This window comes from Leopardus geoffroyi, chromosome A3 (assembly GCF_018350155.1).
Source record: "Leopardus geoffroyi isolate Oge1 chromosome A3, O.geoffroyi_Oge1_pat1.0, whole genome shotgun sequence".
In the NCBI taxonomy this organism is placed as follows: Eukaryota; Metazoa; Chordata; class Mammalia; order Carnivora; family Felidae; genus Leopardus; species Leopardus geoffroyi.
In genome coordinates this window covers 95,144,525-95,158,837 of record NC_059336.1, presented here as the reverse complement: position 1 = coordinate 95,158,837, position 14,313 = coordinate 95,144,525, and the positions used below count along the sequence as shown (strand labels likewise).

General features: G+C 35.6%; 1 protein-coding gene across 5 annotated transcripts in view; it reads right to left on the bottom strand.

The window, feature by feature from the left end:
* Nucleotides 1-14,313, bottom strand: part of CTNNA2 (catenin alpha 2) — a 1,108,364-nt gene that overhangs the window by 953,594 nt on the left and 140,457 nt on the right. For all 5 annotated transcript variants that reach the window (XM_045446647.1, XM_045446648.1, XM_045446649.1 and 2 more), the window contains exon 2: nucleotides 13,132-13,238. In XM_045446647.1, the coding sequence (XP_045302603.1) occupies nucleotides 13,132-13,233 (102 nt within the window). In that variant the 5' untranslated portion in view covers nucleotides 13,234-13,238. The remainder of the gene's footprint in view (nucleotides 1-13,131; nucleotides 13,239-14,313) is intronic.

Here is a 14,313-nt window from a genome sequence, read left to right as displayed (position 1 = left end):
ACAAAAGTGAAATGATGCCACAATGCACTCAGTGGTTGTGATTTGCAGTAGTTTGTTCTAAAGGTAGAGGAAATAGAAATTTAAAAATTTATGGAAACAAATGAAAATGAAAACACAACAATCCAAACGCTTTGGGACGCAGCGAAGGCAGTCCTGAGAGGATAATACATTGCAATCCAGGCCTATCTCAAGAAACAAGAAAAATCCCAAATACAAAATCTAACAGCACACCTAAAGGAAATAGAAGCAGAACAGCAAAGGCAGCCTAAACCCAGCAGAAGAAGAGAAATAATAAAGATCAGAGCAGAAATAAACAATATAGAATCTAAAAAAACTGTAGAGCAGATCAACGAAACCAAGAGTTGGATTTTTTGAAAAAATTAACAAAATTGACAAACCTCTAGCCAGGCTTCTCAAAAAGAAAAGGGAAATGACCCAAATAGATAAAATCATGAATGAAAATGGAATTATTACAACCAATCCCTCAGAAATACAAACAATTATCAGGGAATACTATGAAAAATTATATGCCAACAAATTGGACAACCTGGAAGAAATGGACAAATTCCTAAACACCCACACACTTCCAAAACTCAATCAGGAGGAAATAGAAAGCTTGAACAGACCCATAACCAGTGAAGACATTTAATTGGTTATCAAAAATCTCCCAACAAATAAGAGTCCAGGACCAGATGGCTTCCCAGGGGAGTTCTACCAGACGTTTAAAGCAAAGATAATACCTATCCTTCTCAAGCTATTCCAAGAAATAGAAAGGGAAGGAAAACTTCCAGACTCATTCTATGAAGCCAGTATTACTTTGATTCCTAAACCAGACAGAGACCCAGTAAAAAAAGAGAACTACCGGCCAATATCCCTGATGAATATGGATGCAAAAATTCTCAATAAGATACTAGCAAATCGAATTCAACAGCATATAAAAAGAATTATTCACCATGATCAAGTGGGATTCATTCCTGGGATGCAGGGCTGGTTCAACATTCGCAAATCAATCAACGTGCTACATCACATTAATAAAAGAAAAGAGAAGAACCATATGATCCTGTCAATCGATGCAGAATAGGCCTTTGACAAAATCCAGCACCCTTTCTTAATAAAAACCCTTGAGAAAGTCGGGATAGAAGGAACATACTTAAAGATCATAAAAGCCATTTATGAAAAGCCCACAGCTAACATCATCCTCAATGGGGAAAAACTGAGAGCTTTTTGCCTGAGATCAGGAACACGACAGGGATGCCCACTCTCATTGCTGTTGTTTAACATAGTGTTGGAAGTTCTAGCATCAGCAATCACACAACAAAAGGAAATCAAAGGCATCCAAATTGGCAAAGATGAAGTCAAGCTTTCGCTTTTTGCAGATGACATGATATTATACATGGAAAATCCGATAGACTCCACCAAAAGTCTGCTAGAACTGATACATGAATTCAGCAAAGTTGCAGGATACAAAATCAATGTACAGAAATCAGTTGCATTCTTATACGCTAACAATGAAGCAACAGAAAGACAAATAAAGGAACTGATCCCATTCACAATTGCACCAAGAAGCATAAAATACCTAGGAATAAATCTAACCAAAGATGCAAAAGATCTGTAGGCTGAAAACTATAGAAAGCTTATGAAGGTAATTGAAGAAGATATAAAGAAATGGAAAGACATTCCCTGCTCATGGATTGGAAGAATAAATATTGTCAAAATGTCAATACTACCCAAAGCTATCTACACATTCAATGCAATTCCAATCAAAATTGCACCAGCATTCTTCTCGAAACTAGAACAAGCAATCCTAAAATTCATATGGAACCACAAAAGGTCCCGAATAGCCAAAGGAATTTTGAAGAAGAAGACCAAAGCAGGAGGCATCACAATCCCAGACTTTAGCCTCTACTACAAAGCTGTCATCATCAAGACAGCATGGTATTGGCACAAAAACAGACACATAGACCAATGGAATAGAATAGAAACCCCAGAACTAGACCCACAAACGTATGGCCAACTCATCTTTGACAAAGCAGGAAAGAACATCCAATGGAAAAAAGAAAGTCTCTTTAACAAATGGTGCTGGGACAACTGGACAGCAACATGCAGAAGGTTGAAACTAGACCACTTTCTGACACCATTCACAAAAATAAACTCAAAATGGATAAAGGACCTGAATGTGAGACAGGAAACCATCAAAACCCTAGAGGAGAAAGCAGGAAAAGACCTCTCTGACCTCAGCCGTAGCAATCTCTTACTCGACACATCCCCAAAGGCAAGGGAATTAAAAGCAAAAATGAATTACTGGGACCTTATGAAGATTAAAAGCTTCTGCACAGCAAAGAAACAACCAACAAAACTAAAAGGCAACCAACGGAATGGGAAAAGATATCTGCAAATGACATATCGTACAAAGGCCTAATATCCAAAATCTATAAAGAGCTCATCAAACTCCACACCCGAAAAACAAATAACCCAGTGAAGAAATGGGCAGAAAACATGAATAGACACTTCTCTAAAGAAGACATCCGGATGGCCAACAGGCACATGAAAAGATGCTCAATGTCGCTCCTCATCAGGGAAATACAAATCAAAACCACACTCAGATATCACCTCACGCCAGTCAGAGTGGCCAAAATGAACAAATCAGGAGACTATAGATGCTGGAGAGGATGTGGAGAAACAGGAACCCTGTTGCACTGTTGGTGGGAATGCAAACTGGTGCAGCCACTCTGGAAAACAGTGTGGAGGTTCCTCGAAAAATTAAAAATAGACCTACCCTATGACCCAGCAATAGCACTGCTAGGAATTTACCCAAGGGATACAGGAGTACTGATGCATAGGGGCACTTGTACCCCAATGTTTATAGCAGCACTCTCAACAATAGCCAAATTATGGAAAGAGCCTAAATGTCCATCAACTGATGAATGGATAAAGAAATTGTGGTTTATATACACAATGGAGTACTACATGGCAATGAGAAAGAACGAAATATGGCCCTTTGTAGCAACGTGGATGGAACTGGAGAGTGTGATGCTAAGGGAAATAAGCCATACAGAGAAAGACAGATACCATATGGTTTCACTCTTATGTGGATCCTGAGAAACTTAACAGAAACTCATGGGGGAGGGGAAGGAAAAAAAAAAAGAGGTTAGAGTGGGAGAGAGCCAAAGCATAAGAGACTCTTAAAAACTGAGAACAAACTGAGGGTTGATGGGGGGTGGGAGGGAGGGGAGGGTGGGTGATGGGTATTGAGGAGGGCACCTTTTGGGATGAGCACTGGGTGTTGTATGGAAACCAATTTGACAATAAATTTCATATATTGAAAAAAAAGAAAATAAAGGTAGAGGAAATCAACACATCACATGGTACATGGTAGTGAGTGTTTGCTAAACACAAAAGACCCAGAGCTGGTGCAGTCACATAATCGTTTACATCATACACGATGATGTAACATCATCCATCAAATCAATGTTAATTTCAATTTTTGGTTTTGTGCTTTTAGTACTTATTTTGTAATTTACTTTATAAAGAAACATATGTGCATACATAATTCCACATTTATGCTACTTTAAGTCCATTCTAGAGTTGGGAAAATTTTGTTTTCATTTTTTTGTTTAAAAGGGCTCCATACATTACTCAATTTCTAAAACATGGTCAACACAGCTGGCCATAAAACAAAAAGAGCATCATTCCCATCTGGTGGCAGACATCAAAATTTTGAACATAATCCCAAAACAGAAATTAATCTAATTCCAGACAATATACTAGTCAATTAAACTCCTATTTCACAAGTGGCAAACACAGTACTACCAAGAAATCCCCCATATCAGTTCAATACAAAGAATTATTTCCAATATAATAACTACTTTAGGTATATGCATCTACTGTAAAAAAAATGCAGCAATTTAAAAATTTTACTATTAGCGGGTGAAACAATAAAAATACTTCATTCCAATTAAATATTAATATGTGTGATAAGTAAATTCCTCAATTAAAACCTCATTATATCTTTTCAAATCCTATTTTTAATATAAAATAAAGAGATTTTTAAATAAAAAGTTATGGTATTTTAGTTAGTTCATTCACCCACAGAAACTTCTATTAAAGATAGACAAACTAAAACATTTTTTCACACCAGAAAATTAGCATCCAAAACTTAAAAAGGGATTGGTATAGGGAGCCTGGGTGGCTCAGTTGGTTAAGCATCTGATTCTTGGTTTCAGCTCAGGTCATATTCCATGGTTCATGAGTTCAAGCCCTGCAGCAGGCTCCATGCTGGGCTGGCAGTGCAGAGTCTGCTTGAGATTCTCTCTCTCCCTCTCTCTCTCTCTCTCTGATACCACCCCCCACCACCACTTGCTCTCTCTCTCTCAAAATAAATAATTTTTTTAAAAAGGGATACGAGAATTTAAAAATAAATATATTTTTTAAAAGGGTATGAAAGTTAAACACATTTAACTTAATTAATTTTAGCATATCGTTTACTCTGTATACAATTTGAACCCTTTGACAAAGATGACATAAACTATTTCTTGTAACATTGTGGTGTCACATTGAAAACCACCCAACCATGTTAATCTTTGAATCTCATGAATAAACCATGAATTAAGGTAGTTCTCAATAAAAGCTTAAGTCTCAGAAGTTACTTCATTTCAGAGTGTCAGTTTATTTCTGGAAAATTTTCAGTTTTAAACCCCCTGATTTTACAATTAAATCTCATGATTTCCTACTTTTAAATGCACCAAGGTAATTAACTATAGTTGTGAGTCACACAAAGAATATTCTTTTTATGAGGACTTAATATCAAAAGAAGCAGAAAACCAAATATTTTTTTTAAATATAACATTACATGTAAAAAAATTTTAAAATATTTTTAAGTATGTTAAGTTCTAATTATTTCGCGTTTGAAACAATTAATTTTTGAGTACATGTAACTTATGAGTAAGATGTAACTATAGAAGCCACTAAAACCTAACCTAATAGAGGCCCATAAACATTGGCCTAATAGAGGCCAATGATTAAAGAAACTTCCTCTTCTTAGGAGGTTCCTTCCCTAGTATGCCAATTTGGAACAGCTCATTAAACAGCAATGGTATTTTTTTCAGATGCTCATTGTTATTTAAGTTGCAGATTCATCTTTCTATAAGGAAATAAGGAACTAAATTCCAGAAAATTCCATTCTATTCTATTGTGATGGATTGAGTTGCATTAGTTTACTGAAGTTGAATTCCCATTAACTTCAGATGTTCCTGTTTTAGTAATCTTTGATTAAATGTAACACACCATTCTTCTCTAAATCTGCATTAAAATATTTTTCTAAAGAAAATATCTAAAAGTTAAGAGAGGGAGGGAGCCAACCATAAGAGACTCTAAAAAACTGAGAAGAAACTGAGGCTTGATCGGGGGTGGGAGGGAGAGGAAAGTGGGTGATGGGCATTGCACCTGTTGGGATTCACCTGTTGGGATGAGCACTGGGTGTTGTATGGAAACCAATTTGACAATAAATTTCATGTTAAAAAAAACAAAAAGGAAATATCTAATGACTCCTTACTTTATACATAGTACCCATTTTCTAATAAGTGGAAAGCCATTATTAGCAGGTAATGAAGAATGCAGCATTAAGAGCAAACCTGTATCAGAATTATATCAGACACTTCATGAATCACTTTAATACACCATCTCATGTATCCTTTCAATAATTCTGAGACACGAATTATTATTATCTATAATCTACACTTGATAACACATTAAGTAACTTATTCAAGTTATCATTGGGAACACTGTACTTATAATCAGGCCCCCTTGACTCCAAACCTCTACTTCAATGGCATAAAAATAATAACAAATTTTTACATTAAATAACTATAAAATTAAAATGCATTTGATACAGGAAAAATAATCATCTTTTTAAGTTTTTCAAGTAAAAAGAGAATATTTTCCTGTTTTGATTTGTGGTTGTTTTGAACTGATGGAAACTCTATTTTTTTATATTTATCTTCTACCTAGACACCTAACCCCATTCTCATATTAATTTTAAATACAATGATATCATAAAGAGAGGCTGTTATCTGCCCTATCCCTATGTTTACATGGTACATTCCTTTATTTTGAAAGTTTGGTCCTATTCCTATTTAGAATTTTTATTGGAAAAGTGTGCAAAATTCTATCAAATGTCTTTTTAGCATCTAATGGTATAATTTAGTGAGCTACTAAAATATATTTATTTAGTTCCTCATATTAGGCTATCATTATTTCTTTTTAATTTCCTATTTTGTTATATATATGCTGACATTTGAATATACTACTGGATGGTATGTACTTTTTTGGTTGTTGTTGTTTTTTGGGTTTTTTTTGGTTGTTGTTGGGGGGGTTGTTTTGTTTTTTTGCTTTTGTTTTTTGTTTTTTGTGGGTTTTTTTTTTTTTTTGCATTTAACCTCAGAAATGATACAGAACCATCATTGTTCCTTTGTTTTTTTTTTATTTTTTTTTTAACGTTTATTTATTTTTGAGACAGAGAGAGACAGAGCATGGATGGGGGAGGGTCAGAGAGAGAGAGTGAGACACAGAATCTGAAACAGGCTCCAGACCCTGAGCTATCAGCACAGAGCCCGACGCGGGGCTCGAACTCACAGACCGCGAGATCATGGCCTGAGCCGAAGTCGGCCACTTAACCGACTGAGCCACCCAGGCGCCCCTCATTGTCCTTTTGTTAAAAAGAGTTATTTTAAAGTATTTTGAATTATTTAAAATAAAATTATGATTCTTCAAAAAGTGATTAAGGAGTTATCTTTTTCTATGGCTGAAATATTAGTTTAAATAACATTATGACTATCAGTTTTCTAAATGTCTAATAATATTTACCTTTGCATCCCTCTGTTCTAGTGCCTTTTTTGAGGGAGGGGAAAGAGTGAGCATGTGCACACTCATGAGAGAAAGGAGGGGAAGAGGGAGAGGGAGAGAGGAAATCTTAAGCACTGCACTCAGTGCAGAACCCAATATGGGGATATCTCTCACAACCATGAGATCATGACCTGAGCAAAAAATCAAGAGTTGGACGTTTAATTGAATGAGCCACCCATGTAACCCAGTTCTGGTGCTTTTTGATAACAGATCTTTAAATAGCTTTCCAATATGTATATGGCTTATTCTAGTTTCACCTTCTTTTGGATGTATTTTGGTAATTTAAGTTTTTCTAGGAATTTATTCCCATCCTCTATGTTTGCATGTTTCATCAGAGTTGCATATAATAGTCTACTATACTTTTAAAATCTCTTGTTCTTGGAATTATTTATGCTTTCTCATTCATAATCCTATATGTTCTTTCTTTATATATTTTCCATAATTTGTGCCTTGAAGAATTTTTATTGTCCATTTCAAAGAAGGATCAAATTTTGAATTTATTTAACCCCATTAATGTTTGTATTCTATTTTAGTGATTCTGGTTTTCTTTGTTATTCTGTTCTCCTAGTTTCTTTTGATGTTCTTTTTCTAATTTCTTAAGATGAACAATTAGCTTATTTTTATTTTTTTCTTTAATAAAAAAGGCATTGAAAGCTAAAATTTTGTAGTAAGCACAGCTTTTATTGGGTGTGTATATTTTGTTAGGAAGACATCACCTTTTTCATTAACTCTTACACAGTTTGCATTTCCCTTTTGTTCTAAGAGTTATCTAAGAGTGCTTCTTAATTTCTAATATATTTTTTAGTTTTCTAATAAAATTGCCTAATAAAGTGCTTAAGTTTCCTAATAAAACTTAGTATCACAGAATGTGGCCTATTAAAAATCTTTACTTTTTCTGAATTTATAAAAAGTTTGGGCATCTTGTTCAAGTACTAAACTTTCTAAGGTGAATCCTTTTTTATTTGAAATTTCATGATTTCCATAATGTAAAACTTCTCCAAAAGGAAACTTGCCATTTCAACATTAAGATAAAATGCAGCCTCATTTATTTTTATTTATTTTTACTCTTTTTAATTTATTTTTTCAATATATGAAGTTTATTGTCAAATTGGTTTCCATACAACACCCAGTGGTAATCCCAAAAGGTGCCCTCCTCAATACCCATCACCCATCCTCCCCTCCCTCCCACCCCCCATCAACCCTCAGTTTGTTCTCAGTTTTTAAGAGTCTCTTATGCTTCAGCCTCATTTATATTATGGTTGGAATGAGATAGTTTTGTTGGCTATTTTAAATAATAAATAGTAAATTCCTAATGTCATTTTTCTTTTATGACAGTGAATGAATTTTACTGAGAACCATGTAATTTCTGATATTTATTTCATTACTTATCTATCCCTCACAGAAAAACTGTAGGATAGTTACAGTCATACTGTTATTGAATACCGCTATGAACTTTATTCAGTCCATAAAGTTGTGTGTGTGTGTGTGTGTGTGTGTGTGTGTGTGTGTGTGTGTGAGGAGAGAGAGAGAGAGAGACAAATAGGGCTTTGATTTTCTTTCTCAGTTCCATCTTTAAAAATAAATATATGTTAAGCAAGAAGTTTATTCCTAGTATTTTCTTATCTCTCTTTCTTATTCATACTTCCTTCAAAGGTCAACAATCATGTCAGTCCTATCATTAAAGGCTTTATTCTAGGGGAGGGAATGCTTAGTCCTGATAGCAAAGCCATAATGTTATATAGAGAAGTTTGCCTGAAAAGTTACATTTTGAAAAGAATCTCTCTCTCTTTTAAATCAGAGTAGGAACACTGAAAAGAAAGATAATCCATTTAGATATCAGAAGACATTAAAGGGATGTTAAGACTTGTTACAATGTTAAATCACTATGTGAATTTCAACAGAGTTTTAAGCATCCTCCTGTATTAAATTAACACATATGAATTAAAATTTAATAAGTATAAATATTAATAACCATCATATTCATAAATAATATAACAATATACATTAACATAATATATAATGTTATATAATATATAATGTAATAATAAATATTTTTAATGCATTGCCTTTATCTGAAAGGATTTAGGTAACTGGACTGAAAGATAAGGAAAAGAATAATCTTTAATTGTAATCCTAGATACACTATTCTTTAGATAAGACAAGTACAATAGCAAAATATAAATACCAGAACATAGTAAGACGTAAAAGACAGTTTACGTGTAATATTTTGTTTCCTCATGCGAGCTTCATTCCTATGTTTTTCCTTGACTTATACAGTATTGGTTTACAGCTAATAGAAGCCTGAATATATAGTCATCAAAAAAAAAAAAAAAAAAACAGACAAATGGAAACTACATTGAATCAACATTTACTTTGTAACAGTCATTATGTTTTAATTATTGTGTTTCATTTAATCTGTATGATAAGGATTAAATATACTGATATATAACCTGAAGGTAAAATTCTGAGGCTAGGAAAAGGCAATCTGCTTTTTTTTTTTTTTTTTTTTGTACGTTTATTTATTTATTTTGAGAGAGAGACAGAGAGAGCTAGTGAGGGAGGGGAGCAGAGAAGGGGAGAGGGAGAGTCCCAAGCTGACAGCACAGAGCTGATGCAAAGCTTGAACTCAGGAACTGTGAGATCATGACCTAAGCCAAAACCAAGACTCAGACACTTAACCTAACTGACTGAGCCACCCAGGTGCCGTAAGGCAGTCTGCTTTTGAGTAGGCTTAAAAAGCAGATTGTTCTGATTCCAAAATACCTCCTTAGCCAGTCTTTCTCAGGTTATCTATGATGAAAAGCTGTATGTTTGTTATTCCAATACCTCATAAAGCAAAGCATTGTAAAATACAACAAAATGAATGATTCAAAAATTTAAAAGGATAAAAAATACAAGTCTAAATTGAATTATTAGATTAACACATATAAAATTATTCTGTAAAATGGTTATAAAAAGTCTAAAACACTTTCTATTTCTATACTTAATGCAGACCAATAACAACTCATGCATAGGCCTTCGTCTACAGGCCATAATCTGAGTGGCCAACATATTCCCAAATCTAAGATCCTATGAGCTTTAAGTGTTTCTCGAAGAAATTTTGATAGAACTAACAAGAATCATGACCAAGTGAAAAGTGTGCATAAATCTAACAAAATGTTTCAACAATTACATACAAAGATGTCCTCTACCTAAACGACAGAACTTGTGACTCTGTTATCTTAAATAACAAAAGGGACTTTGCGGATGTGATTAGCTTAAAGATCTCAAGATGGAGAGAATATCTTAGAATATCTGGGTGGCCCTGATGTCATCACAAGGGTCCTCATTAAGGAGAAACAGGAGAGTTACAGTCTGAGGAGGAGGGGAGATGGTAAACACTGAAGTCAGAGAGAGAGAGAGAGAGAGAGAGAGATATTTGGAGAAAGTACTATGCTGCTGGCTTTAAGGAAGGAGAAAAGCACCACAACCAGGGAATGCAGGTGCACACAGGATGCTGACAAAGGGAAGGGATGTCCTCCTTAAGGAACACAGCCCTAACAATACCTTGGCTTTAGGAGTTCTGGCCTCTAGAACTAGAGAGTAATAAATGTGTGTTGTTTTAAACTCCTAAGGTTGTGGTAATTTGTTAGAAAGGCAATTGGAAACATACTGATTTTGGTCTGGGGAGTAGGGTGCTGCTATAACAAATACCTAAGAAATGTGGAAGTGGCTTTCGAATGGATAATAGGCAGAGGCTAGAAAAATTTAAAGAATTTTAATAGAAAAATTTAAGTTTTCCTTGAACAGACTCAGTAAAAACAGGGCTACCAAGGCCTTCCTCGCAAGGACTCAGAAGGAATTGAGGTACATAGTGGAGAAAGCCTCTATTATCTGAGAGGGTATCAAAATCATCATAAAAAGACTGTAGAAAGGCAGGTGCTAAAGGAGACACTAGTGAGAGCTCACAAAAAAAATAAAGAACATGGTACTAGGAAATGGAAGAAAGAGTGACAGAAAGCTTGGATGAACTGTGTCCTACACTTATGCGGAAATCCAAATTTTACATGATGAAGACGGATATTTAGCTGAGGAGTTTTCCAGGGAGTGACCTGGTTTCTTCTCCCTGCTTATAGTAAAATGTGAGAAGAAAGAAAGAAATTGAGAAAATAACAGTTAAGCTAAAAGAAACCAGAACTTGAGGATTTGGAAAATTCTCAGCATATGTAGATGGCAAAAGGCACCGGAATTAGAAAACTCACTCTCAGGAAAGCATGATCTGGAGAGAAAGCCAGTTGTATGTCTGGATAACCTTTGGCTTGTGCCTTGGAAGGACTGAAAGCTCAGAGTACTCAGTCATACAGAGTGCTCTTTGAAGAGTTTAGGCATGTGACTGCTGGATCTCCAGCCATTTCAGCAGAGGCCAAAAATGAGATGGGATTATCTGGGAATTTTCTGTGAAGTAGCCTGTTTTCTAACAGAGTGAACCCCAGAGACATACAGGGAGAACTACACGTTTCTGAAGAATGTTATACCCAGTGTTTCTACACTGCCAGTTTGGACTGAGAGTGACAAAAAGGATACAATTCAAAAGGGCTGCTGGACTCCCAAACGCTATAGACAGGAAATGTGCTGATAAAATATTCAGCTGAAAATATGCGCTACCCTTCATGAAAAAGGAATAGCAGTTCTTAGGGTGTAGAGCCAGGCGCATAAGGCAAAGCCTCAGGCCACAGAGGATTATTCCCAAGCTTTCAAAACTGAGGGAATTTGCTCAGCTGGATCTCTAAATTGCTTGAGATTGATAACCATTTTTCCCCCTTCCACTTTCTCCCTTTTCAAATGGGAACATCTGTAACTATTTTCTTATGTCTGTGCCACCAATGCATTTCGGGAGCATATATTTTGTTTTCTAGTTTTACAGGTAACAGATGGAGAGGAATTTTGTTCAGGAACGGATTTTAACCAGAACCTTACCAAAACCTACTTTAGATGATTGAGATGACGAGATTTGTAATTTTTAAACTGATGAAATTTTGATGAGATTTTGGACTTGAGAAGATTCTATAATAGGTTGAGATGTTTGGGGAATCTGGGGATATGGTGTTTTCCATGTGGGAAGGATGTGAATTTTTGGGAGGGGGGTGGGCACAGGGCAGAATATGCTGAGCTGAATAACGATTCCCAAAGATGTCCGTGTCCTACTTCCTGGAAACTGTGAATATGTTATCTTAAATGGCTGTGATTTGGTTAAGAATCTTGAGATGAGATTGTTCTGGACTATTTGAGTGGGCCCAGTATAATCACAAGGGTCCTTATAAGAGGAAAATATGAGGAGATGTGAGGACAGGGAGCAGAGTTCAGAGTCAGAGAGAGATTTAAAGATGCTACATTGCTGGCTTTGAAAACGAAGAAGGCATCAAAGAAGGCAAGTGGACTTCAGAAGATGGAAGAGACAAAGACACGGACTTTCTGCCAGAACTCCAGAAGGAATGCAGTTCCACCAACACCTTGACTTCAGGATTTCTGACCTCCAGAACCTAGGTAATAAATTTGTGATGCTTCAAGACTCCAAGCTTGTGGTACTGTGTTATAGCAGTTAAAGGAAACCAGTATGAAGGGCCTCCGCTTAACTTGGTATACCTCCCTAAAAATATACCATAAAAACCTTGAATTTTCACATTCCATGAATTTCTGAGTTTAACATAGCAGATAATATGCTTCATAAGGTAGTAAAAGCTAACTTTTAAAACTTAAATCCTGAGGATATTTTTTTTTTCTGTTGACAGTCATCTTGTGGAAATGTGGTGAATGTGACAACAGAAAAAATGGAACATTTCAACTTTCCAACATGATAAATTCTCCAACGTAAACTAAAGAAAAAGTAATACACTTTGCTCTTAAATATTAACAGTTCTTCCCAACTGTGCACTAGCATCTGAAAGTGAACTAGGGATAGTTTATTTAGACTTTGAATTCATTACTGCAAATGAGAGCCCCCTTCACCAAGGCCCCCTCTTTAATTATCTCATCAACCTAATTTCAAACATCATACGATGAGTTTGTTAAAAGGCACTTCAGAATGTTATTGGGCCATAAAACTGTCCATAGTTCTGGCAGTAACATACATTCAGTAATCATAATTATGGCATGATTTATTTGCTTAGAGATTTCTAAGGTTTTTGAAATGTTACCATATAATCACAATAGAAACATACACATGTAACAAAAGTGTTTCAAACCATGCCTTACCTGTGTAACAAGTGGCTCCAAAAGCCTCTCCACTGTTAGTGTCCGGATTTCCAAACTTTTGGGGTCCCATTTTAAAATGATCGGTGAAGTTGCCGAAGTCATGCTCCCTATAGAAACACACATTACTGGTAAGAAATAATGATTACTGAAATAATCTGTTACCTTGGGGGTTCAAGATAAATAAATCACCAAAACTCAGAACATACTTGGAGGTTATATGTCTCGTTAAAACCTATCAAATTAAAGATGGGGAAAGCAGAACTATGTGAGGCGGTGGTGTTGGAATCAGATTAAAACCTGAGAGCTCCTGATGACACCTGTGTACATTAGACAAACTTCTGGGATTCAACTAACACGAAAATATTTCACTCACTCAATATTTAGTACATGTATCGATCTGCTATGTGCTGGGAAAGAGTTGGACCTTGACTCCAAGTAGTTTATGGTCTCAAGGTAGAGAGAGCCAAGGTAGGCAACACTTATATCTCAGCGTGACCCAGGAATGCAGAGGGCTATGGAAAAACTGAGAAAAGACACCAAACTGGGGCTGGGAAACCAACAAAGATTTTCAGGAAGCACAGTAAATCTACCATGATCACCAGATGAGGGATCTATTTCATAACAAATAGCTACTTTGTTTTCTTCACATCATAACTGGCCACTGAGGATATTATACTCCCTGTGGCAGCTGAGTTTCATCCTCTTAAGTAGGAAAGATATTTTGCAAACTGAGTGATGACGGTTTTGAAAATTAGCTTGCTGCTATATACATACTCTCTGATTACTCACTGCATTTACATTCTTGTCCCATAAAATTAGTGTCTGATAAGGTTATTTATTTCATTCTAAAGCAATCCTCTCCTACCTAAGAACCACTGATGGGCGGGTAGCATTCTCCCACATATCAAGCACAAAATATGGCCCTGGCCTCAACAGAATAAATTATACATTCTATCAGGGGTGTGTTTCTCAGTGAGAAATTGACTGCTCTTTGCTGAATATATTTCAACAACTAACCACTAGACAAGCAACCTTAGAATGTACAAACTAAATCTGAATCATTTGCTTTAATACCACTACAAATCACACTGTTCATAGCTACTCTCTTCTTTTGAATGAATGTCCCCACTCCATTCCCTCCTTATAAATCAATGTAGATGATTATTGCTATTAAAATTAACA